Source organism: Episyrphus balteatus, chromosome 4 (genome assembly GCF_945859705.1).
Source record: "Episyrphus balteatus chromosome 4, idEpiBalt1.1, whole genome shotgun sequence".
Taxonomy (NCBI): domain Eukaryota; kingdom Metazoa; phylum Arthropoda; class Insecta; order Diptera; family Syrphidae; genus Episyrphus; species Episyrphus balteatus.
The window spans coordinates 75,013,697-75,041,200 of NC_079137.1; the positions used below are offsets into that span (position 1 = coordinate 75,013,697).

The following is a 27,504-nucleotide window of genomic DNA, read 5'->3' on the forward strand; positions in this document are numbered from 1 at the left end:
AACGTATACATGCGGGTACTCATTTTGTCGTTACTTTTACAGCCCTACTGTGTAGAACTTAACACGTTGACTGCCACCGAACAAAAAAAAAAGCATCCCCTGAGGGCCAACCTTTAACGTTTGTTTTAAACGTATCTCTCTGTGTCTTTAAATTTAAGTAATAAGTGTTTTTGATGTGTTTTAAAAGTGTGGTCACCGTAGGGTCACATGGCCCCTTATGTTAAGTGCTTGTGCTTATTCCTAAGTGACCCATAAATGGGTCATATCTTCTTTTCTTTTAAGGAATGTTCTGACTGTGACCCACCGGTGGGTCACCTGGCCTCCTGGGAAACTTTTGCGTGACCCACCGGTGGGTCACTTGGCAGTCAACGTGTTAAGGGTTTATGTTTCATATAAATATTTTATTCGTAAATTTTATTTTGATTTTACTGCAAATAAATATGGAGGTTTTGCAAAATGATTTACCAGATCTATTAGAAGATTTTCCACTTATTCAACATTATCTACCATATTACCAACAAGGTAGGGCTCCAGCTCACTACCAGCATGAATTTATAAATTGGGTAATCAAGATTAAGAAATGGACCAGTTCAATAACCTGTAAGTTCTCACAGCAGTCAATTAGTATTCGCAATAAAATACACATAAAATCGGCTTTATATCACATTATGGATTTGGATCACTGTGGCGTATGCGTACTATTTTTTTTTTTTTTTTTTTTTTGTGGAAAACTAATATAATTAGTACAAAACATTCTATTGTTTTAATCAAATTATCTTTATTAATGAAATCAAATAATCTTTGGATACAAATTTGGAGCCTTATAGCAGCTAAAATATTTTAGCACAGGCAATTAAAGCATTTTTGTTTTTTAAGCACTGACCTGGAACATTTTTTTTTTTTTTTCATTCAAAGTTTACATTTTAGTCGCTATCACTTCTCTATACCATTCTGCTATTTAGTTTAAGTTTAAATTTTAGTACGGCTAGCAACTTTTCATCAAGTAGTCCACTAAATAGTTTTATTACAATATGTACGCTTATTTCACATGAATATACACAATATTTTATAGCGCTGAATTAGTCTCTGTCAATCAGAGGAAAAAAAACATTGCTTTTGAAGACCACAAAGTCTTCAAAAGCAATGTTTTTTTTCTGTTTCTCCTACTCCTTGATAAAGAATCGCCATCTCATATCACTGTACCAAGAGAGTTTGAACTTCCATAATTCGAATGTTCCTCTTTCGTTTCAACTCAAAAACTCATCTCATTCCTCGCCTGCAATGCTATTTTGTCCTCTTTATATACATTTCTAATAGAATCGCTATGGCTACTTCAATCTTCAAACAATCTGTCACGTGTCGTTTCACAAAAATCTGATCTGGTGGTCGTAAGTTCAAATGGCAACGAATGATAATTCTTCTATCTCTAAGCTCGAGTTCATCTAAAAGATTTGCCTTTGCCAAAAAAGACAGAAAAAAAACATGAATTTTCCAGTCCACGTAGCATAACGACCTTTTTTTTGGCAATTCTATTTTTATGTTATTCAACATAACTATATCCACAGACAAGGACTAGATTTTTGAACCCAATACACAGCTAAAAAAAAAAAAAACACAACAAAAAACTTTGTTAGATTTACCATAAAAGAGTTGTTGGTCTCTCACCTCTCTCGCTCATTTCCATGGAACCGGTCGGCACCAGCACCATCGCCATCATCAATTTAATAATCCTGTGTTATCCCTTTTCTTTATGCAGCAAATTACTTAAAACCCACGTGCCCCGCATCAGCATCGAAGGCAAACCTATTGGTGGTCGAATTGAAAATCAAAAAGCAAATATTATTGTTTGCTCGGGATCTGGAAGGAATCATCCGGCAAAAAAGGAGAGAGAGAACACCAAATGAACATAATCAGATTGACTGGTTTATAGAACCTTTAGTTAGGTGTTTAGTATCCTTTGACCTTTTTTTTATTGAAAAAAAAAATTCTTTTATAAAATTTAGTAACCTCCATTAGGGTTGATAAGGTCTTCGAGGGAGGCAATGTTTAATATCCGTAATTGAAGCAACCTCTCATCTCTCTGCAAAAAGGGCTTTACTCATTGTCATGAGTTGAAGTGTTGTGTGAAGTGTTGTGTGTGTTGTGTCCTCGCGAAGGCATCAGCTGCACGAAAGACCAAGTTGATGGGATGACATTTCCTTCCTCTACAGATAAGCTGTCTACGTTTTATGTCTAACCGTTATTCAGCTAAGCACAGCATGCAACACTGCACTCGTGTTGGTGTTGACTATTAATTAGTTTTTTGTTCTTTTTCTTGTTCATGATATCATATAATATTATTCTCCAAGGATGCATTTTGTTTTGCCATTTGCCTGGCCTCATCATCATCATCATCACCATGTCCTTCTCGTGTCCAGTGCTGATAAAAATGGTACGTACAAACAATGAATGTGGCGATGACCCACATAATCCTGTCCCGAACGTTTTGTTGCTTTGATTGTTTGCTCACGTGTTGTAGAGAGTAGGTACAACTTTCACCTGGCAAAACCATGTTATCCTGTGGTTTATCTGGATTTTTTTTTTCTCTGTGTGCAAATTGTTCTCTTGTACATCCTGGAAAATGGCAAATTGTTGGACATTAAAAAAAATTACTATTGAATCGCTAGAAGAGTTGAAAGGAGCTTACAATCTCTGGTGATAGTGTTGTTTTTTTTTTTTTTTGTGAGTCAAAAAGCATTAGTGTTTCTAGAGGATGCAGTAGGTCTTTTAAGCTATAGGGGATAGTTGTCCGCAATTTGTTGGTCACATTGTTCGGTTGAATAGGTTTTTTCGAACGAGAGATAAAATGGTATTCATGTCAAGGATTGCCATTGGGATTTCATTGAACTGCTATTTTTGCGATAACGTTAGGTGTTCATAGTTGTGTTTTAATGATATCTTCGGTTATAGAGTCAATGGAAATCCTGCTATTTTAGAAATCCTTAGAGTGGTCAATGTTTTAAAAAATTAACAATGGTTCACCAAAAATAAAGATAACATCATGGAAAAGGCTCGGCGAAATTACTGTGCAAATCACACATGGTAGAAGTGAAACCATCAAAAAATTTCATATTTTGTGCAATATCTACAAAAGTTACAATTTTTTAAAGTCAAAATGTCGAAATTTCAAATTGATATTACTGTACTTAGTACACTGGTTATTTGTGGTAATATTTAAGTTTTTCATTTTAAGATCGTGTATCTTGTTGTACAATTACCGTTTTGTGTGATATATCATATGAAAGGTTATATTATTTATATGCGATATAAAGTTAGATCAAATTTGCATGTGGTCTAGATCAAAAGATATAACGTGTTAAAAAAAGAACATTTTTTTAAAGTTATCTCAGGATTGTGAATAGAAAAGTAATTGAAATTAATTATTTTCATAAATATATTTGCAGTATAAATTTCATTTACCTATCTATTAAAATAATAAAAGATATAAATAAAAAACGGTTAAAAAAATGTGGTGCAAAAATAAATTATTTTTCTCGTTATTTGGTCATGCATAGTTATACTCTGTCCGATAAAAATTGGCAGTACAGGCAGTACAGGCAGTACAGGGAGAGCTTTTTCAAAAACAATGCGACCTAACGATTGCTAAAAAGCAATTAACGAAAAATATGCCCCTGAAACACACAAGAACACCACAGACGCGCCATGGCATTGTTGTTGTTATTTCTTTATTTAGCGAAGTACATCCTAATATGACCGATCTGCCTCACGATCTGTGGCAGAATGAAACTCAATCATAAAAGCTGTTTATTAAAAGTATTCACAATACATAAGAGTTACCATTGGTAAACTTCCTTCATAAACTACTCCTTTTTCTATTATTTTTCTGAAAGAGCTTTCAGGATTAATGCTTTTTTCAAGCTTTTTGAACGAAAAAAAAAGCATATGTGTTGTCGTGGTGTTGGTGGCTATTTGATTTTTATTTTGTGTATGTAGGAAAACAGTTAATGTCAACATTTTAACATGCATTTTAAGATTTCAACAGGCAAAATTTTGTACCCATGCGTGGGGTCGGCCTGCGTCTTAAATGGGTGAATTTTTTATTTCTTATTTTGGTGCTAAACGAAAAATTTATTTTTTTTTTTTGTTTTTGTGAAATTTTACTGACAAAATGGTAACGCTGGTACCTTTTCGAAACATTTTTTTTGGATAATACGGCATCGCTAAGTGAGCTTTTTTATGTGATAGACATATCCAGAAGGCGTGAAGCAGAGTGAGATGCAAATGCCCTACCTTCCCTGTACCAGGGATGGGACTTTGCTGCAATTGCAGTAGATCTACTTTTTGTTTTACAAAAAAAAAAAAAAAATTATCAGCCTATTGTGAGTTTCATGTGAACAAGATTTCACCCGAAAAAATTGAATTTTACTTTTATTTCTATTATGAGTCGTGAGGAAAGTTGTTGACGTTCAGAAAACTCCCCGTATTTTTTTTTTTTTCAGGTAATGTGCGAAGCAGTGTTGTCAGAGCCGGCTATTTATCGCCAAACAAGCTCCTTGAACATTTCTCTCGCTACTTAAAATTTTGATTTCCGATTTATCGGAATTTGGCTCTTGTAATTTTGAACTTGGCTTTGAAATCAAAGCATTTTACAACAAAAATCCATTAGAGATGTGAACGGAGATAACCAATTTGCATACATTTTTCATTATTAACTACTACCTACTAATTTAATTTCATACCCGTCAATGAGCATAAAAAAAACAGAATATACAAAAATCAACAAAATGAAAAACAAAAATTGTGTTTGAGGTATGATACCAAATTTTGTCTGAAAATTAAAAAAAAAAACTCAAAAATCTCATACCAAAAAAAAAAAATATGCGCTTTTTAGGCAATATTTTAAAAAGGCTATTTTTGGCTCCAAGATTTTTCAAAATCGGCTCCTTGCCTCTTAAATATTCCGGCAGCACTAGCCGAGGTAGTTGACAGGTCTCTTCTGACTTAGAATTTAGTGGCGAACAAAAAACTAGTTTTGCCGTTTTTAAAATTATATGCGAACAAAAATGTTTCGTTTGAAAAATTTCCACGTGAATCTCATGTAAAAATATTATCAGCATATTATTTATTTTTTTTGTTTGATCGTTATTTTGAATGCAGTCAATCTCATTTTAATACTTAACGTGTGTTTTTACATATAATTAACACAAAAATGCTTACATTTTTTCTGAAAAAAAAAGAAATGAATGTTTAGTTTTTGTTATTTTTTATGAAATTCTAAAAATATGAAAATCTACTGCGATAAAAATGAATCTACTGCGTTATTTGTTCAAATCTACTTCGACATTTGTTTCAAAAAGTCTCATCTTTGCCCTGTACTGCCAATTTTTATCGGACAGAGTATAGTATCTATGTCCTGTTAGTTTGAGGCAGTCAGAAAAATTTGTATACTATTTGTATAGGTATAAAAAACACTCAAAAATACCCCTTAAAAAATAGGTGTTTTTCAAAAATTCATATTTCCAAACGCAACACCTTAAAAAAAATCCATAAGACGCCTAATTATTTTAAGTATCTTTTCAATTGTCAAAAAAAAAAATTCCCCTACCTAAAATATCCACTTTGTCAAAGGTCTACCTTCTACATGTTTTCAATTTAAAGAACCCTTCATTATTTGGTTTTGAGATTTTTTAGATTTTTTTCAAATCTCTAATAATTAACCTTACAATAAATTCATTTTCAATAGGCAATTTTTTGCTATGTCGTTTTAGCCCTATTTACCCAATTAAATTTTATCAAATAAGATATCAACGGTTTTTATATCTATTACAGTTTAACTGTGCGTTTCAAATTGCTGCGATACTAAAAAAGTTTTTACTTAAAAAACTTCAACTTTGTAACAACTTACCATAGATTTGTGTTTATTAAAATAAGTTGAATATAAAACACTGATAAAAAGGAAAATAATTGTTGCTTACTATAGGTATTTATTAAATAAAGTGAGATATTTATCAAAACTAAAGGTATTTTGCTTTGTGCAACGACTTAAACCGTTGTCGCTATTGTTGTTGAAGTTGGTGGCCTAGTAGGACACGGTCTAGCCGTTGGGCATGTGACTGTTGGTGGGCATGTACAATGATAAACTGTTGAACATGTTCGATATGGACATGTAACAGAAGGACATGTTACAGGAGGTGGAGTTGTTGGACACACGCAAGTTACTGGAGGTGCTGGTGTTACAGTTGAGCATGGTTGTGGTGTTGTAGGTCTCACGCAGTCTTTTTCATCAATTTCAATACATTTTACCGCATATAGTACACATTTTTGTAATTTAAAATCAAAAAATTTACTGCATGTCCTCTTTATACTTTCACCTCTAAAGCATTCGTAAAATTCAGAACAACTACCAGGAACTGGAAACTTTTCACCATTTCTATGACTTTTGCACACGTATTTTGCATAAAAAGTGTTATCCAGACATTTTCTTCTTTCTACATCCTAATAATAAAAAAATACAACAGTATTAAAACATTTTAATTTTCACAAAAATAAGAAAACCTTACACGGGGTTGGTCAAGTTCGGCAGCACAGGATAATCCAATAAGGACTAAGACTAATATCACATCCACTCGGATTGACATTTCAATGAAAATTTGCCAAGTTAAAATAACTGAGGTTTGTTTTATAGTCAAAGACGAATGAACTCTTTCTCACAATATGATAAGACCTCTTATCAAGATCTTACAATGCAAAATTTGTCAAAATTTAAAAGACTTTTATCATAATGAAAATTGTTTATCAATTGGTTCATTTACCTTATTTTATCACAAAATGAATGAATTAATTTTTGGAATTTCAATACTTAAGTATGGCGTTCTTAAAAAGAAGTTTAAAAACAAGGTCAATTTTTCAAATGCTATCTCCCGTGACTGATAATAAATTGTTACAACCAACAAACCGTTTCAAGCAAACCAGTTCATATCCACAAGGAGGAGATTTTCTATTCTGTATAAGGCTTGTATACTGAAAGTTAAATTCAACAAGCAACTTAACTTCAAGATAGAAAATTGCTGAAAAGTTCCAAGACATTTAGGAGCAGTCGGAAAAAATAGATGATTTTGGTGCGTGTTTAATCCCACATTGAAGCTATTTAAGGCTTCCTACAGAAAATAAAATGCAAGACAAGACCACATGAACTTGATCTTAGTAAAAAGTTACTTTAATGTTTAAGACGTTTCTATACAAATTTAGCAATCTTTTTTTTTTGTTCAATATTATCTATTAAATAATGTTGGTATTCCATTTTTTTAATTCATTCAATCAACATCAATAAAAACCAAAATTTCAAAAAAAAAATTGATTTTTCAAAAAAGTAATTTTTTCAAAATTTTATTTCTGATTTACCTATATAAATAATTTTTTTTTTATAAAGTAAAGGTTCCAATGCAAGAACTTTTTTTAACAAAAGATAACGAATTGGTATATGGGAGGTACCGTTATTTTTGGTCCTAAAACAATTAGTTTTATAACACAAGTCAACAACGTTTTTGGGGCCGAGACTAAAAGATATACTTTTCTAAAGGTTTTTGGTGTGTTGAACTCGAATCTGAAGTCAAAAACATCCTATCAGCTCTCGTTTTTGAAATATTACCGTTAGAAGATGCAAAAATTACTACTTTTGAGGTTATGCTTTTATGTGAAGAAATTTTTTTTAAATACAATTTATTACGGTTTCTGTAAGAACTGTTTTCCTTCTTTCAAGAATTTTTTAAATCTTTTCGATATCTTTTTTATTGATCGAGATATCGTCAGTTTTATGGCTTATATTGTAATGTATCACATTTTCATCTCCTTTTTTGATAAATTAAGCCAAACACACTTACTTCATTTTAAGATATCTCGCGCAGTAAAAAAGATATTGCAAAGATTTAAACGGGTTTTGAAAGAACGAAAATAGTTCTTATAGAAACCGTTATGATTTATATTCAAAAAAAAATTTCTTCAAATTAAGGCATAACACCAAAAGTAGTAAAAAAAAACGTTTTTTTGCATTTTCTAACAAAAATATTTCAAAAACGTGAACTGCTATTATATTTTTGACTTCGGATTCGAGTTCAGCACACGGAAGTATATTTTGGTTCATGTTGGGAAAATCTTGTTAACTTCAAAATAAGTCAAAACACGATTTTTTTAACTTTCAAACGGTAAGCTGATAGGATATTTCTGAATCCAGATTCGAGTTCAGCACATCAAAAACCTTTAGAAAAGTATTATTTAAGTGCCCGCACCAAAAAAAATTAAATTTTGTAGTCCAGTGTAATTTTCTATATAAAATTACCAACAAAATTCAAGGGAAATGTTTGACATGAAAATTTCCCGTGAAATCTTAGAGAGGAAGGAAGTCAAATAAAAAAATAAAAAAAAAAATTAGGGAAAATTTTGAGACATTTTCAACCAAATGGCGGCTATTCAACTGCATGTCCCGGATTAGAACCACCCTAATGTACATACGTACTATTTTTCTAATAAGGGGTTTCAATTTGAACGATATCATAAATGATTAATTGTATTAGTTTATTAAAGTAATTACGGAGACTTTTCTTTTATTCAGGTTACGACCTCTATATAGCAAGAGCTGTTAAGCCCCCAAAATAATGCGATATTTGAGTATTAAATTGTATCTGAATATTTTCAAAAATTCAATTCTTTGATTTCGCAATAAAATAAAGACATTAAGTTAATTAATTACAAATTTATAAACAATTTTCATTATTTTTAAATTTTATTTCTATAAATATCGGCAAATTTTGTAATCAAAGGTCATCATGATAAGAACTCATATCATATCTTAGATATCGAGATCATTCATCTTTGGCTATAAAACAAGACTTGGACATTTTTAATTAGCAAATATTCATCGAAATGTCCATCCGAGTGTTTGTAATAATATTCTCTCTTCTTTTTGGATTGGCTTGCTCTGAAAGCCTTGAACAACCTGCAGTAAGTTCTTCTTGTAAATTTAAATGTTCCCATTTTCTCACATTATTGTGATTTTTTTTTTCTTTTTCTTTTGTTATTAGGATGAAGAAAGACTAGAAAGGAAAAACTGTATAGATTACACTTTTTATGCGAAATATATTTGCAAAAGTCGAAGAAATGGAGAAAAGATTCCAGTTCCTGGAAAGTGTTCAGAATACTTAGAATGCTGGAGAGGTGAAAGTATCAAGAAGTTTTGTAGGAAATTGTTTGATTTTAAATTACAACAATGTACATCGGCTGAAGTACAATGTATTGTGTTGGATGATAAGGACAAGGACTGCATAAAACCAACAAAACCACCACCATGCACCACTGTAAAACCAAAATCACCACCAGTATGCCCGTGCCCAGAGTTTCCAACAACTACAACTCTTACAGATTGTCCTCAACCAACATCATGCCGTCCACCAACATGTGAAACAATATATAAATGTTCATGTCCAGTACAAACTCCATGCCCGACGCCTCCAACAACACCATGTCCTACAATACTATCGAAAAAGAATTGAATATACTACCTCTTACTTATCAAGGGTCTTACTTTATTTCCGAGTATTAAAAAGTTAACAGACTACTAAAGCTTGACTTTTTTGTATATTTTCTGGTCGGCTTTTAGGTAAAGTCTCCCAGTGTATTTACCTAAAATCTGACCAAAATAAAAATTGAAGAAGAATTTTACTACGCAACTTCTGCAGAAATCATTTGATACACAACGAGGATTGTGTTGCAAATGGATCTTTTCAAAAAATTAATACATTGATTTTTTAATGAAATTAAGATAATACAATAATTATTGGATTTCCAACTGATAAAAAATTAACATTATGATAAGATTTTGTTTTTTATGAATTTTGGCGAACTTTCTGAAAGGTCAGAAAGTTCAAAATATGATAAGAAACCTTATCATATATTTGTTTTTCAATTTACGAGATCATTCATCTTTGCCTATAAAATAAGACTTGAACGTTTTTAATCAGCAAATATTCATCGAAATGTCAGTCCGAGTATGTTTAGTCCTATTTTCTGTCCTTATTGCATTGGCTTGCACTGAAAGTCTTGAACAACCTGCAGTAAGTTCCTTTTGCAAATTTAAATATATCTTTTTTCTTTTTTTTTTTTTTTTCATTAGGAAGTAGAAAGGCTTGAAAGGCCAAAATGTACCGATTACACTTTTTATGCTAAATATATTTGCAAAAGTCGAAGAAATGGAGAAAAGATGCCAGTTCCAGGAAAATGCTCACAATACTACGAATGTTTTAGAGGTGAAAGTATAAGAAAACATTGTAAGAAATCTTGTAAGAGATTCTTCGATTTTAAATTACAAAAATGTACATCGGCCAAGATACAATGTATTAAGTTGGATGATACGGATTGCAGAAAAACTACAACTTCATCACCATGCACTACTGTAACACCAGAACCTACACCAGCTTGTACATGTCCTGAGATTCCAACAACAACAACTCGTAGATTTTGTCCTCAACCAACATGTCGACCTCCAATATGTTCTACAGTATATGCATGTTCATGTCCGACACAATCTCCATGCCCGGTACTTACAACAACACCATGTCCTAGAATACCCCAAAAAAAATATTGAAAATACTCCCTATAGTTTGTCAAGGGTCTTACTTTATTTACAAGCATTAAAAAGCTAACAGACTACTAAAACTTGATTTTATTTTATATTTTTGGTCATCTTTTAGGAAAAGCATCCCAGTGACTTTACCTAAAACCTTACCCAAAAAAAAGTTGAAGAAGACTAACGGCTACGGAAGGAAGCTTTAGCATAAAAAAGGTGTGGAATGGTTTCTTTGTCTGCATCGTCCATGCAACTTCTGCAGAAATCATTTGAACAACGACAAATGTGTTGCAAATGGATCTGTTCAAAAAAAATAAATTCATTGATTTGTAATAAAATCAGTGTTGTAAAAATATTAATTTAAAAAAAATGCATTTGAATTTAAAAAAAAAAATTTTTATTGCAAATTTTTTTTCAATGCAAAATATTCTTTTTTGCAATAAAAATTTTATTTTTATTGCTATTTTTTTTTCATTTGCAATAATTTTTTTTCAATGATGGAAATTTTTCAGTTGCAATAAAATTGTTTTTTAATGCAAGTATTTTTTAGTTGCTATAAATATATTTTATTCAATGCAATTTTTTTTTTATTTGCAATAAATATTTTCTTAACCCTTTCGACCACTAAAAACGGGACAACTGAGAAAATAATTTACTACTTCTTCTAAGCTAAAAAACAAAACACTTTCTGGATTTACATTTTTTATATCTTTTTTTCAAAATTATTACCATATATAAAAAAAACTTTTAGCAAAAAAGAAAAAAAAAATGTGAATTTCAGTCCCTTTTTTGACAAAAAAAAATTTTAAAATATGATATTTGACTAACTTTTTGTACTAATCCAGTAAATAGACATTATATATCTTTCAATTAAGCCATCGAAACGTAAAAAAAATGAAATATTTTTAACGAATGATTAAATATTATGTTACATGAGAGTAACGCTGGGTTCGAAAGGGTTAAAAATTTGTAATGGAGAGCAAATGGATCAAAAATAAAATGATTTTTTTTTAACCCTGAATAAAATAAAGATAATGCAATAATTATTGGATTAAACAACTGATAAACAATTAACATTTTTATTATCAATTTTCGTAAACTTCCTGTAAGGTCATGATAAGAAGCCTTATCATAATCTAAAGTATCGAAATCATTCATCTTTGCCTATAAAACAAGACTTGGACATTTTTAATCAACAAATATTCATCGAAATGTCAGTCCGAGTATGTTTAGTCCTATTTTCTGTCCTTATTGGATTGGCTTACACTGAAAAGCTTGAACAACCTGCAGTAAGTTCTTTTTGTAAATTTAAATATGTAAATCTTTTTTCTTTTATCCTTGTTTTTTTTTTTTTTTGTCATTAGGAAATAGAAAGGATAGAAAGGGCAAAATGTGTTGATTACACTTTTTATGCAAAATATATTTGTAAAAGTCGAAGAAATGGAGAAAAGATGCCAGTTCCTGGAAAGTGCTCTGAATACTATGTATGTTTTAGAGGTGAAAGTATAAAAAAACATTGTAAGAAATCTTGTAAGAGATTCTTTGATTTTAAATTACAAAAATGTACATCGGCCAAGGCACAATGTATTAAAGTGGATGATACAGACTGCAGAAAAACTACAACACCACCACCATGCACTACTGTAACACCAGAACCTCCAACAGCTTGTACATGTCCTGACATTCCAACAACAACAACTCCAATTTGTCCTCAACCCACATCATGTCGTCCTCCAACATGTGAAACAATATTTAAATGTACATGTCCAGCAAGAGTAACATGCCCGGTGCTTACAACAAGAATATGTACTAGTTTCCCACCAAAAAAGGTTTAAGTCGTTAAAAAATACGGCTAGTTTACCGAACCTAATTTACGAATATTAAACAGATAGGATTAGGTTTTGTGAAATTTTTGAATTCATAATTGAGCCGTTTTTTTTAAGTGGTATGAGTCCACTTTTGGAAAAAAAATTAGTTAATGGTCAATTAAGAAAGATATTTTCATCCTTTTATTTACTATGTATTATAAAGCATTATTATTATTTATTTTTTTTTGTAAAAAGAAGCCTTATTTTAATTTTATTTTTTTAGCTAAATAAATAAATCAGTATCTAATAAATTTGGTTATTCATGAAAACAAGTTGTATTTAATCTAATTATACCTACTCTTAACACATTAAAAATACAATTAGTCCAATAATAATATTTATTTTTAATAATTTTTATTATGGATGAAAGTGGTATAAGTCCATTTGGGGTAAAAATCCGTTCACTTTCTTGGAAGACTTCAATATATTTAATCACATTTTAAAATTTAACATGTTAATAATCTAAAATGCATCACCTGAGTACCCTAACATTTCGCTATATTTTTTTAAAAACTTAAAAACGCAAAGCTTTTAATATCTCAAAACATAAAAAAATGGACTTTTACCACTTTCAAATACAACGGATCAAATATGTATCGGAAGTGGACAGCAGAGAGGTGTGGAATGGTTACTTCTTCGTCCATGCAAGAAATCGCTTGATATAACGAAAATTTAAACTTAAAAAAAAATTTATTCATTAATATTGTAATAAAATAAAGATAATAAATTTAATCCTGAATTAACAATTGATTAAGAATTTTCAAAATGATAAGATTGCATTTTTTGTTAATTTTAACAAATTTTGCAATGAAAGGTCATGGAAACCTTATCATATCTTGAGCGGAAGAGATCATTTAACTTATGTATCGACTATAAAACAAGGTTTCCTCGTTTTTAATCGGCAAATGTTAATCAAAATGCTAGCCCGAGTGCTTGTAATATTTATCTTTATCCTTATTGAATTTTCATGTGCTGGAAGCCTTAAATCAGCAGTAAGTACATATTTTTGTTTTGTAAGTTTTCCCTCACATAATTGTTTTTTGTTTTTAAGGATATTGAAAAAGGAAGATGTTTCGACTACAATTTTTATGCCAAATATATTTGCAAAAGTCGAAGAAATGGAGAAAAGATTCCTGTTCCTGGAAAGTGTTCAGAATACTTAGAATGCTGGAGAGGTGAAAGTATAAGGAAATCTTGTAGAAAATTTTTTGATTTTAAATTACAAAAATGTACAATGGCTGACGTAAAATGTATTGAGTTGGATGATACAGACTGTAGGAAAACTACAACAACACCACCATGTACAACACCAGAACCTCCACCGCAATGCATGTGTCCAGAGATTTCGACAAATACACCTTTAGATTGTCCTGTTGTAACATGTGTTTTTCCCGAATGTACAACATCTTATGAATGTTCATGTCCACCACAAGTTACGTGTGCACCGGATCCAACGTGCCCTGATTTGCTTTAAACTTCCAAGAAAGGCTTAAAGCTGTACACGTGTACACAATACATCTAGTTTCTAGTTTTTGAAAAGTTCTCACTTTATTTAATAAACAGCACCAAAAGACTTAAATTTGTCTTGTTTTCGTTTTCATGATTTTTTTTGAAACTTTTTTAATAGATAGACATCATGTATCCTATCCTAGGGCTTAGAATTTCTTTTTCTTATGATGGCACAATGGAAGTGCGTCCTAAGTCGTGCTCAATCAATTGTCTTTTCCTGCGTTTCTAAGCTAGCAAAATAAAAAAAATTCCAAAAATAAGTACGAAAAGAGTACTCTCAGTAGAGTGAAGGAAACCCACTTAATTATACCCACAGAACCACACTTCTCGACCTCGCTACTTTATTACACTACTGTAAAAGGTGAAAAACACAATCGATTTCTCTTTGTTCTACACAGTTAGTATTGTTTCTATCCTTTATCCTTATCATAATTTCCATACCCTAAATCCAAAACTGAGCAGAACTTAAACAATGCAACATTTTTTTATTTTAATTAACTTTTCTTTTTTTTATTACTATTGTCTTAAAAACGAAAGTTAAAAACAAACATTTTTTTTTTACAAAAAGAAAATTAAGAATAACAAAAACTGAATACTTATACTCTACAAAAATGCTTAAATTTAACTTAAATATAAATTATTTTACATTTTTTTAATAAATTACATTTATCAAATTTATTTTTTTTTTAAATTATGAAAAATTAATGATTCTATTATATAATCTTCTGTCAAAAAATGTATCAAATAATGAGCTGAGAGTTAAAATGTATCTTTTTTTCTAATTATTTAAACTTTAGAGAGTATTTTGTTGTTTTAATTCTTTTAATTTTTGTTCGTTGTTTGAAGAAAGAGTAACAAACAATATTTTTCTAAATAGCAAAATGCATTCTTTTTGTCTAGTTCTTTAATTTAAGGCACAATTATATTAGTTTAAAAGTGTTTGAAAATTGGTTAGAAGATATTATTAATCAATGGTCCAATATTATATTCTATAGAAACTTCTGAAAACCTGACTAGTGAAACAAAGCAGATGAATTTAATAAAAACTAACTTAATTTTATTTTCATTAACATTCATACATGAACACAAAAATACAATCCACAAACATACAATCCACATGATTGTGAATACAAGAAATACTGGAGGGAAATTTAATATTCATTCCACTTACAAGTTTATATAACAAAAAAATCAATAAAATTAAATTAATTAAAAATTACTTTGTAATAGGCAGGCATACATAATTAATAACCATAACGAAAATAAATTATACAAATCTTGAGACTTAAAAATATACTTAAATCAAATTAACCAAATTAATCATATGTTGTTCCTTTGGATGAACGTTTATGTTTCATGCGTGACCAGTCAAATTTTTGTGCTGCATCAGCAATAATTCCGGGCGCTCGAAGTGGCCGTCCTAGAGGTATATCGGTGAGACTAAATGGACTCGGTGTGGTTGGTGTATCCCGACAGGGAGGTGATGTTGATGCCGAAGCAATGGCAATGGGTTGAGTTCGTCTAGGAAAGTTGAATGTCGAATCAATGTTTTCTTAGCACAAACAAAAATAGAAGAAACTTACTTCTGTTGTGTGATTGTGAATACTGATTTTGAAACGATTCTCTTTCCAGTAAACCAAAGTCTTCCGATGAATTTCATTCTTTGAATGGCAATGACAGCAAGAGCCACAGTCCTTTGGAAAAATAAACAAAAAGAATAGGTTATTGATATAATTTATACAGAAAATCCGTGATACTCACTTAAATCTCCATCTTTTCTTTAATGGCAGACAATTAGCACCTCCATGCAACTGCGCTAGCATTTGTGCTTCACTATCCTGATAGCTTTGTAGGGAGATCTTCAAATAACGCTTTTGATAGACCAATGCTTTACGATGTGACTCCACTCTCAGGTACCTTCCAAGCAAATGGTTTGCCCTCTCCTCCAATTCAGCAACATTGGCGTTATTACCCACTTGACTCTCAAGCTCTTCGACCTTTTTCTGCAGTGTTCTCCTCTCATCGACTAAAAACTGTACAGTTTCTGTCATTTGTCGATTTTCTTTGGTATTTTCTGCCAGCAGATTGTTGATTTCTTTCATTTTTTGCATAAATTGCTGTGGAATTGAGCCTTCAGCATTGGAATTTGAAAGTGCTTCAGCTAATTTAGCCTCACGTTGGGCGCCACGTTCAATGTCATAGCGCAGAAGTGACACAGTCTGATTGAGATGATCTCTTTCGGTTTCAAGGGATAGAATTTTGGCTTTGAGTTCTTGAAGTTCAACTGCATTTTGAGTGGATTCAACTCGTTGGCGATCCCTTCGATTGGCACGACGAGTTTCGGCTTCTTGGAGAGTTGCAATTCTAGCTTCGAGACTTTCAATTTCTTGTGACTGCAAGGTGAGTCGTTCTTGAAGATGTTCGACTTCTTGTTCGGCCATGTCTTTGTCTCGTGCGACTTTTTCCATTTCCTTTTTCAGACGTTCACTGTATTCAATGCGATCATTCAACTCGGTGTCAAAACGACTTCGCTCGCGTTCAAGATTCCTTTGAAGATCAGTGGCACGTTCTCTCTCACGTTCATTTTGAGCACTTAGGAGCTTGATTTCACTTCGTAGTCGATCAGCGAGTTCGGATTCAAAGTCACTCACCCTTGGAGACTTTCTTGGCGAATCTGATGGAGACTTCAGCAACGCACTAGATTTTCGCGCTTCAGATCTTTGGAAGACAGTTATCTGCGTCATTAATCTTTCACACTTATCACGCTCATCATCGAGCAATTTATGTAATTCTTCCTCTTTGGCCAGAGCCCCTTCCAATCTTGTTCGCATGGCTTCAATTATGGCAACATCCTGTTCTTGAATGTCCTGAGAATGTTGTTTCTCTTGAATGAGTTCTTTACGCATCTCTTCAGAATGTTGTCGTTCCAATTCAAACTGCGCTCTTAGAGATTCTAGCTGATTCAGCAAATCTCGCTCAATAAGCTTTTCACTATCGTTCTTTGTGTGAACATCGAAATTATTCTCCTCCTCACTTTCGATAGCTTTAAGGATATTCGAATCCAGTTGAGCTGAATAGTTGAGTTCTTTCTCCACCTGTTGGGCAATTTCATCAAGTGAAAATGGTTTTGAACTTTCACTTGTTTGCGTTCGTAGTTTTTCAATTTCCTTTTCAAGTGCTGAATTTATTTCTTCAAGATGGACGATACGTTTTTCACTCGCTATAACCTTTTCATTAAGCTCTTGAATTCGATTATCTTTGGCAATTTGATTAGATTTAGATAATTCAATCTCTTTTTCATAGCCAGCTAAATCTAGAGTTGATTTTTCATATAAAATAATCTTTTCAGCTAATTCAGCACGAGCTGAATTAAGTTCTTCGGCAATTTTTTCAGCTTCTTTGGCACTTGCTGATAAAGTTTGAACTTTATTTTCCAATTCAGCTAAGCGAAGTAAGTGATTTTCTTCGTTTTGTTGATAATTTAAAAGATTCTTTTCATGTTTTGAAAGAAGTTCAGATTTTTCTTTGGTTTCACGTTGAAGTTCTTCAATTCGATTTGTTTTTGAAGTGATTTCAGATTGAAGATCTTGTTCGTTTTTAGTCTTTTTATCCAAATCATCTTGAGCTGCACCCAGACGAAGCTGAATTGATGTAAAGTCTTCTTCCAATGTTTGGAATTCAAGATCACGTTGTTCCAATGATTTCTTAAGCTCGCTAACTTCACTCTCGAGTTTTTGAAGTTGATCAACTTTCTCTGACAAGTCCTTTGATAATCTCTCGATCTCAGACAACTTTTCACTTTCTATTTGGTTATTCTTGGTTTTTAACTCTTCCACTTGCAACTGAGCCGCTTTCAGTTGAACTGCAAGAGTTTTACCTTCGTTTTCTGTCACTTTCGGTGTAGATTCTTTGATCTTGGAATCATCTCCAAATTCAGAGAAATTGATCTGTCGTGGAATAACTGCTGGAGTGATGGTGCTTCCAGTTCGATTTCCCATCAATGTTGGATCTTGGAAGTAGTGAGGGTGTTCAAATGTCCTCGCCGGGTGGAGCGAGTTGAATACAGCCAAGTCTCCTGTCCGCTTTTCTGTTAGATTCGCTAGGGCTTCTTTCGAGGCATCCATGGTCAGCTCGCCTTGTCTCATTTCATCGGGAAGCATGAGAGGAGTTGCAACATCGACAACAGCGCGACGAATGACATCTGGCTCATCATATTCAGACAAGGACACGATGTCACTAAGAGTCCTTGCACTCACCTTGACTCCATCATGCTTTGTTTTATTTGAGGCTTCGCTCAAATTCAGCTCCAGAACTCCTTGCAACTCTTTCTCCTTCTTCTCCAACTGTTCCTTCAAATGATCGATTTCATCATTCTTATCAGCCAGCATTGTCTCCATGAGATCAGGTAAAGCCAGTTTACTAATCATTTGTGATTTGATTTTCTCTTTAAGTTGCTGAATATCTGAATTCTTCGCTTTTAATTCAGCTTCTAACTTTTCTACCAAGCTGCGATCGCTATGTGAACCAACTGCCAGTTCAGCTTCCAATCGATCAATGGCCGCTTTACTTTTATCCAGGTGATTCTTCAAGTTGGCCACTTGTTTGTCACGAGTTCCCAGGGTTTCCTTCAAATTCAGCACTTCATTCTGCAAATCGTGGATGCGAATATTTAAATCGCTACTTCCTTGACGCTGAAGTTCTTCAGCACGATGACGTTGTTCCTCCAAACGGGACTGCAGTGCTGATATACGTTGCATTTGCTCTGACATCTTCTCTTGAAGTGAATCACGTTCATGCTGGAGTTCCTAAAAGTAGGAAAAAAAAAAATAAAATTATAAATAAGGGCAAGTGTAAAGATATGATATAGAAAATCATCAGATAAAAAAAAGTGCTGAATAGTGCAAATTTGATTAAGCAAGAGTCAAAGAGGATCATCATTGCCCTTAATTGTCATCAATTTGTAGAGTTTGATATCAGTCAGCTTTATGCAGAAGAGGAACATTGATTAATTGACAAGGAAAAAAAACAGACACACAAAAGAGGGTGAGAGTTGAACAAACTGAAGTGATCGAGGAAGACACACATATACGCATAATGTTGTGGTGGCTTTTTGTATTTGCTTAATTGCCTTTGATGCAAATCCACAACCATCAACGATGGCGACGACGCCAGTCTGGTAAGATGAGCGAAAAGAATAATTTCATGTCAGGAGACTGAACTTTGTATGTTTACATGTTGGCTGTACTTTATGCACACAGTGGAATGGTTTTAAGCGCAAAATAAATCTGTGATAAGATTCTATTGACAATAGATTATTTTCGCTGCGGGAGACAATTGCATTATCATTCGAAGGCTTATCTATGTACATATTTTGTTTTCGCTTGGTATATTTTTAAAATGAGTAATCAATACAGAATATGGAATTCAGCACAAACTGAATGTCTTTGTTTAATCAATAATTTTCAAAAACTTACTTGTTCGTGGGTCTAATTTAAATACAAGTTATGCGCTGAATACATTTAAATAGACTTTACGTATGTTCAGAGATATCTTGTCAACTTTTCATTAACATGAGTTTGCAAGCATCCGCTGAAAACTAGAATTAACTGCAATTACCAAAAGTTCAGCCCAAGCTGAGTTAATTTCATTTCGTTCATAACAACAAATACTTGACAGGAGTCTTTCAATTTATGCGCTGAATACATTTAAAATATTATTTTGATTAAAAAGAATGAACAGATTACATTTTAAATGACGAAAACTTATAGAAAATGGTATTCAGCAGAACCTAAATTAGATACTTCTTCTTCACAAACACCAATATTTAACACGATGTACTTTTTCATATTATATCATAGTCAGTCAAATTTGAAATCATTTATGCGCTGAATACATTTTGAACAGTATTTTGACTAAGAAAATTTGATACACAATAATTGGAATGTGAAAAACTGATGAAAACAGGTATTCAGCATAAGCTGAATTGATATTTTGTCATTCAAGTCCTCCATTTTCAACAACAGCACGAGTTACTTCTTTAAAAATCAATCAGTCATTTACACGGCAATTTATGTGGTGGTTACAATAAATATTGGCTTTCAAATTTTTGAAACCATTATTAGCTGAATAGCTTATTTATCCATTCTTACAAATATCTCATTTGCACTTAGTAGCAAATCAGCATGCGCTGAATATTCATAAGTGAAGTAATCTTGGTGTTTTTAAATTATATTTATTATGAATTATCTTATTTCAATTGGCGTATCAATCAATTAGGAAATAGTTTTTATGCGTTTGTTGAGCATATTTTAATATTCCAAAATTTAACACCAATAAATTATAATGGCATTCAGCACAAACCGAGATACTATCTTTTGGAAGTAGTAGGAACTTTTTAAATTTAGTCAGCTTATTTTAAAGAGTCCATGAGCCGAATACGTTAAAAATAGCTGTCATGATGGAACAAAAAATATAGCATGATACATTGCAATATAAACTAAAGAAAAAGTAAATGGCTTACGTATTAAAGCCTTACAAGTTATTATTGAATATTCAGAACCAAAAAGTTTGTAAGCGAGAATGGTAAGACCATGAATGAAAAAAAAATGAAATGATATATTGTATCGTAATTTTCTAAATTTTGTAATAAAATATTTTTATAGGCATGCGCTGAATAATCAATAATCCACTCTTCTTTTTTTTTATCTATGCGAGTATTGATATACAAAGAGTAAGATTCCAGGAAAACTGAGTCAAATCAGCCGCTGAATAAGTAGAAATAATGTTTTATAAAACAAGTTTTATGTTATTCTTTAAAATAAGATCAAAATTTTGTAAGCAACATTGTTAAAACTTTAGACAAGGATTGCATGTAATTTTTGTAACATACATACATATGTATATTTGCTCTTTTAAGTTTTTAAGTGAATACCCGTTTGTAAGCGTCAGCTGAATACCAAAATTCAATACAAATTAGCCCTAATAATCCGCTGACTACCTTAAAAACATATCACATATACATTTTGTGCACTTTTTAGAAGACTCAAAACGTTACAGAAGCAATTAGAATTTCAAAAACATGGATAAATAAATTACACATATCCCACTTACACCAAAAACATCAATATTTTATAACATTATCATATTAAAATCACACTAACCACATCAGATTCCAAATAATTGACAAAACCCAAATGCAAACCCCATAAACTATACCACAAAATATTTTTTAACGAGCTGAATAAATCAAAAATCCAATTTAACATTTTCGCCCAAAGACCTTCGAAACACAACTGAAAAGTGAAGTGCATTCAGGAAAGAGAGTTCAGAAAAGATATTCCTCTTCCTAATTAGATCCTCCTATCTCTCTGCTAGATCAAAAACTTTATACTCCTACCCTCTCTCTGATAACAATATATGCGAGTATTCCGATCCACCACTTAAAAGCATTAATTAAGGTAGCATCCGTTAAGGCGTCGTTTTACACTTGTTTGTCGATAATCCTCGTCTCTGTTTTTTTTTTCTTTATTTCTAATAACGAATACAAAAACATTACAGTTACGATACGACACGACGATAAACAAAAAAAAATCCACTTGAAAGTCGAGGCATCATCACAGAGAAATGATGGAAAAAAGGCCGCGTGTGTCTGACATGGTCTTTCATAAAATTGCCACAGGCAAGTGAAGACCTCCGAGAAAGAGATCGTTTTTGTTCTCACACCCTCTACAAACATGTCTCTGGCACTCTCAAGTGCGATTGCAATTGTGCCTTGTGAGCGAGCTAAATTTCGGATGCGGGTGTTTTATGCGCGTGATGCTGCTGCTTCTGCCACCATTGATATAGAGCATCACTTTTGTCTGTGTCTGTTTTTGTCGGAAATGAATTTATGGTAATCATTTTGTGTTTGGGTGGGTGGAATAAGGGAAAGAGTGTTTTGATTGCCTCACAGTTCTGTGTGGAAGAGGGTGAGTTTTTTTTTTTTTTTTTGTTAGTGTAAACACAAAAAAGGTGGAAATAAATATAAAAAAGATGTTTGTTTCTTTTCGATTTCGGAGAAAAAAAATCGAAATTTGGAAATGAAATTACACATTTGGAGGAGGTGGAACTTTAAGGCACTAAATCTTTGACTAAATGGCTTTATTTTTTTTAAGATTTTCTAATCTTGGTCAATGATCTGGCGGATGAGGTGCAAATATTTATTTTATTCTTTATTCTAAAAATAATTATTATCTGTCAGGAAATTGTAAATGGGGTTTAACTTTTGCCCTAGTTCAATTTTTTTATAAAGGGCTAAACTGTAAGAGCTATAGAAAAAAAAACAGTATTCATCATTAAATGGAAATGAAGACATTCTAAAGAAACCTATAAACAATTGTGTTTAAAAAAGGGTTCAAGCGTAAACACTGAACAAGGTTTTTGACCTCCTCTCACCTTTTAAATATTCGTTTCGGTTGTAAACATTTCACGTGTTTACTAAAATAGGTCTGAAAGAGTGTCAATTAGTGACTCAGATAAACGATAGCAATTTTGTTCTTTGGAAGATCAAAATAACATGCAAATTTTTTTTTTTTTTTGGGATTCAAAGAACTCAAAGAAAGGAAAAAGAAAAACAGTATTTGAAGCTAAATCAATTAATTGTTTTATTGCAACTTTTAAGAAAGAATATTGGAAACTTTTTTATAGGCAAATCAGAAAAGGATTCCTTTAATTAATTTTTTTTATTTATTGTTCCTCTTCAGGTTCTCCCTGTCCTGGTTGTTGTACCTGTCCGGGCCTTTGTTGTCCTTGTCCTGGTTGAAGGCCCTATCCAGGATTTTGTTGTCCTTGTCCAGGCCTTCGGTTGCCTTGTCCTGGAGGACTTCTTGCTGCAACCACAGCTAAAACTGCAAACAATGAAAAAACTACTGCAAACTTCATTGTTACTTAATTGTTAAGACAAACTGAACTGATGTCTTAATCACATCTTTAAACCGACATTATTTTCTACTTGCTAGAAAGTAGTGTTTTTAATATCTATTTGATATTAAAAACACACATTAAAAAGCTGTTCAATTAATTACGTGTGAAGTATGTAAAGCTTCAAGAGGAAATATATGCAATTATAGTGCAACGTCGTGTATTTGAGAAGTGAAGCATTTTTTTCGATATCAGTCACTGTCTGATAAGAGACTTGATTGAATATATCGATTGAATATTGTTCAATTCAAATAAGATTAATAAGTATTGCGAATTGAAATAAAATAAAGAACTTTAATTATGTGATAAATCAATAACCGGAAGTGATGGGAGGCTAATGTCGAAAATGAACAAAAAACTAGTTTTGGAAGTGAGATGGATCCTAGTTTTCAGAATGCACCAACCAAACTGGAAATAAACTTTTCTTTGTTTCCTTCACCTGCGAGGAATTTATAAATCCTCTAAAACGGCTTTGTGAAACGTTTACACTGCGCGTCACTTGAATAGAAACGACAATATTTCTTTAGAAAATAGCGTTTGGCTCTTTGGTGAGCTAACTTAGTAGATTTTCGGTTTTGCATTTTCAAAGAGGAACTTTTAACAAACAATGTTGTAAAAACAAAAAACCCAAAACAGAAACCGTATGGCTAATAGTTGCGTTTTTTCGCATTACTTCACAAAAAGCAGTGTTTTTTTTGCGTCACTTGAATAGAAACAAGCTCTTAAATTAGATAAAAATGATGAAAAATCCCGCCATTTCATTCATCCTACTATTACGCGACGCACGATTGATATCGTCTTTACAAGGAGCTTCACTAATAATAACAGATTTTTACATTTTTCATAGCATTTCGATCAGATACCTTACATCAATCTATAACATAGTTAACGGAGTTTGCACCTCAGCTCTTAAAAATGAGTCAGTACCGAAAATTTAAATTGAACACAATATAGATTTTTTTAAGCAAGACTAAACAAATTTAGCATCTGAATTATGTATAAAAACAAAAACACTACCTTTAATTTAAAATATAAAAAGTGCAAATAGCCCCATCTGTTTGGGATGTAGGGCAAATTTTCTTCACCAAACAGTGGAAAAACAGAGAATTTTGGAACTTTGAGCGAGTGTCGGCACCATTCAGCCTTATCCAATCGAGCTGAAATTCAGGCTATCATTTTAAGGATTTCCCCCGACACAAAAAAATTTCTATGAGATCTGCGATCACTCTAGTATAAACCTACTGTGATCTCGAATTCTCCAATGACTCCAGCTGCACACTTTACTTAAGTAAATCAAATATGTCTATAAATATCCGTCCGTAGATTTTTAGAACTCCTAGTTGTCTGAGAGCAACCTATATCAGATGTCGTAGTTATCGATCGAATCCTTTCTCAAAATCAACTAATACCATATTCCAAGGATTGTCGATGTTTTTCCAAAATGATCCTAATACTTTGGATTGCATATGTGGTTAACTTAGCATTGCGACAAACCCGCACTGTATGGCATGGCTCATGATCCTAATGGTATGTCAGCTTAATCGAGCGGTAATTATCACAGCTGCATGCATCACCCTTCCCTTTTTTAGATTGGAAGAAGGTAACTTTCCCTCCATTGATTATGCATGCGATCATTTTGTATAAGCTTGGAGACAAGAATCATAAGCCATCTAAACCCGATGTCTCTTATCTGTTTCCAAAACTCTAAGAGTATCTCGCCTGACCCAACAGATTTTCCCTTTTTGGAGTATTTTAACGCTTCAATAACTTCATCGACTATGAAAGTATAGCCTTAAAAATTGTTCAATTTAGAATCCGACATGTTTGAAAATTTTCGTCTTCTTTTACAAGAAGTTGGCCTTGAGCACTGTTAAAGGTCTTTCGTATGCCTTGCTTGAATTTGGGCGCATTTCTTTTACGCTTCTTTCCTGTAGTTTTTATATGCTTATTCGAGGCATGACTTTTGAGCTGTCTTATTATGAAGCACCTCGACTAGATTAGAATGCAATTTTTTTTTACTTATAACTGCCTTCGTCTTATAGGTAGTAGTATATAGAATTTGTATTATAAAACCATTCTTCATTAATTAACTAGCCTGGCCACCGCAAAACCCTTTCCAGTTTTAATGGTTAAAACTTTTATCTTGCTGGATATAGTTCACATTAGATTTTTATCAAAAGATTTACCTATGTAAGTTGAGCTAAATATAAGACAAAATTTGCTTATTGACAGGATGTCTCACGTTAAGGCAGCTGGTTAGTCTAAGTGATCTCCACCAGGACGATACGCAAAATTTTTGTATTGATAATTATAATTGCTTTCTTTCCATCACTTTCTTTCATCATTCCATCACCATGTTTTTTTGTAGGTCGTGTCTTTTTAAAAGCCTTTACAGTATTTTGGCCTATTCTATGAAAGTTCCTTGATCCAACATACTTTTTGCTGTACTCTCTTTATTTCGAACTATGTTAACTTTTTGCTTATTCAGATTATACTATTTGAACTCCCTAAAAGCCTTTGCGTGTTTGATTTCGTTCACTGTTTCCACAAAAAAAAATTGCTCCCAAAAGCAAAATTTAAATTATTATAATTACTGTTCTTTAAATACTTGACAAATCTGCGACTGAAAATTTTGTTCCGTGACTAGTAAATAAATCAACATTTGTCCCTTAAATAAACCCATTAAATATCGAAAGTTGAAAAAAGCTACTTCATTTAAGTAACCATTGAATTTTAAACTGAAATTGATGGAAACCCGATTTTCGACCTAAATTTTTTTTTCGTTTCTATTAAACAGGTAAAAAAAATACCAACTTAAAAATGAAATATATTTATCAATACATTTTTGGCACACATGTTTACTTCCTTACTTAATTTGTGTCAAATAAATTCAAAAAGAGACGACAATATGTCTACCTCATCTCCATACAGATGATCTTGATTGATTATCTTTCTTAAAGAATTTTTTTTATTATAAAATAAAATCTCCAAAACTATTTCCTTGCAACAACACTAGTGTATAAACAATCCTAACACACAAAAAAAATCCAGTCTGAGAATTTTGTACAAAATAAAAAAATCTGGCGCGTGCCACTGAGAAAAGTTCTAACAAAAATCTCAGCCAAGGAAACACAACACTGCATAATATCTTCCTCAAAAAAAAAACATAAAAATTCCGTGTTTACCAGTCAGTCCATACAAGAAAAAACTAAAAGCCTGTGCTAATAAATTTCCTCTTCCTCGTTCTATTTTTACCTCACCTAGACAGTTGTTAATACAACAAAACTGAAAATCTGTCGGAAAAATTTCAGTTTTTCAAAAAAAAAAAAAAATGAGGCGACAAGAAATAAACGACGAAAAATATTTAATTGTTTTATTGGACAACGAATAATTAACTTACCATTTTACTGCGAAATAGATTTGTCACAGTTTTTCTTAAATTTGAACAAAATCCAAGATCAAAAATCACATTATTCAAAATCTATCCAAACCGTTCACTTTGTTCGTTAATATAACGACAAATTAATTTAATTTAAATCTATTTGGGAAAAAGTGGCAAGAATTGCTCTTCTAACGGCCTCCAACAATGTGTTAGCGGTATAAAATCTATCTCACGACTAAAAAAGTCTGAGAGAATATTGTTGGAGGGTAACAAAATGATCTTGTGTGGTTGTTGTGCGGCATCGGCTCTTCAAATCCCAACCCAACTAAACCACACGTATATCAAACTGACACCCTAAAGTGGAACACAACAAAGAATACAAAAACAAAAAACACCACACAGCATCAAATGAAATAAACAAAAAAAAACATAAAGAAGAGAGAAGCTTATGATGAATAAATAATAAACATTTTCATTTTTTTTTCTGAGGAAAAAAAAATTTAATTAGAAAAAAAAGTTCGTTAGAAGAAAGAATCGAGGACGACAAAGAGACGACCGGCCGACCGCGATCGTTAGTTTAACGGCCAGAAATTAAATAAATATAAATATTTAGATGAAGGAGAAATGTTGATGATGATTTTTTTTTATTCTAGACTTACCACACAATTAATGCGAATATTTGACATTTGCATTTCGAGATCACGTATCCGTTTAACCGCAGCCTCTTCCATGCGTGTGTGTTTGGAGAGTTTCTCCAATACACGCTGGAGACCTTCGATTGGCAACGATTGGGCACGTGGAGACGGATGAACAGGTGAACCCTGTGGTGGTGATACGAGTGCATTGGCCATTGCAAGTGGTTTGCCTTGTACGGAAACATCTTCGATGGGATTACTGTTACATGAGACAGATGATGACGAATGGTGGAGGCTTTCTAGGTTTTTGGTCTTTTGATCGAGAGTGCTTTCGATGTCACGGAGCTGGAAACATACAAGTAAGCCAAAATGAGTAAGTTAACTTGTACTGAGAATTTTTTTGAAAAATAAAAAATAAGTGTTCAAATACTGTTATTTTAAATTAAAGGAAAGAGTATTGAGACTTATGAATAGTTTGCATTAGTATTTTTTATTATGTTTTTAACCTGTTTAATGCGTTCATTTGAAATACTT

At 32.3% G+C, this 27,504-nt stretch overlaps 3 protein-coding genes across 8 annotated transcripts in view; 1 reads left to right on the forward strand and 2 right to left on the reverse strand.

Annotated features, from left to right (window-relative positions):
• Window positions 1-6,042: 6,042 nt before the first annotated feature.
• On the reverse strand, window positions 6,043-6,638 carry LOC129919370 (mucin-2-like). The gene is made up of 2 exons (XM_056000228.1): window positions 6,561-6,638; window positions 6,043-6,495 (listed from the first exon to the last, which is right to left on the reverse strand). The coding sequence occupies exons 1-2, from the start codon at window positions 6,636-6,638 to the stop codon at window positions 6,043-6,045; spliced, it is 531 nt and encodes a 176-aa protein (XP_055856203.1).
• A 3,307-nt stretch (window positions 6,639-9,945) lies between these two features.
• Window positions 9,946-10,689, forward strand: LOC129920106 (uncharacterized). Its single transcript, XM_056001304.1, has 2 exons — window positions 9,946-10,106; window positions 10,166-10,689. Exons 1-2 carry the CDS (start codon window positions 10,029-10,031, stop codon window positions 10,634-10,636), a joined length of 549 nt encoding a protein of 182 aa, XP_055857279.1. The 5' UTR covers window positions 9,946-10,028; the 3' UTR covers window positions 10,637-10,689.
• A 4,337-nt stretch (window positions 10,690-15,026) lies between these two features.
• LOC129917780 (pericentrin) overlaps window positions 15,027-27,504 on the reverse strand; it is a 48,008-nt gene continuing 35,530 nt past the window's right edge. For all 6 annotated transcript variants that reach the window (XM_055997905.1, XM_055997911.1, XM_055997910.1 and 3 more), the window contains 4 exons: window positions 26,995-27,315; window positions 15,757-18,800; window positions 15,579-15,689; window positions 15,027-15,516 (listed from right to left, as the gene is read on the reverse strand). In XM_055997905.1, coding sequence (XP_055853880.1) covers window positions 15,312-15,516; window positions 15,579-15,689; window positions 15,757-18,800; window positions 26,995-27,315 — 3,681 coding nt within the window. In that variant the 3' untranslated portion in view covers window positions 15,027-15,311. The remainder of the gene's footprint in view (window positions 15,517-15,578; window positions 15,690-15,756; window positions 18,801-26,994; window positions 27,316-27,504) is intronic.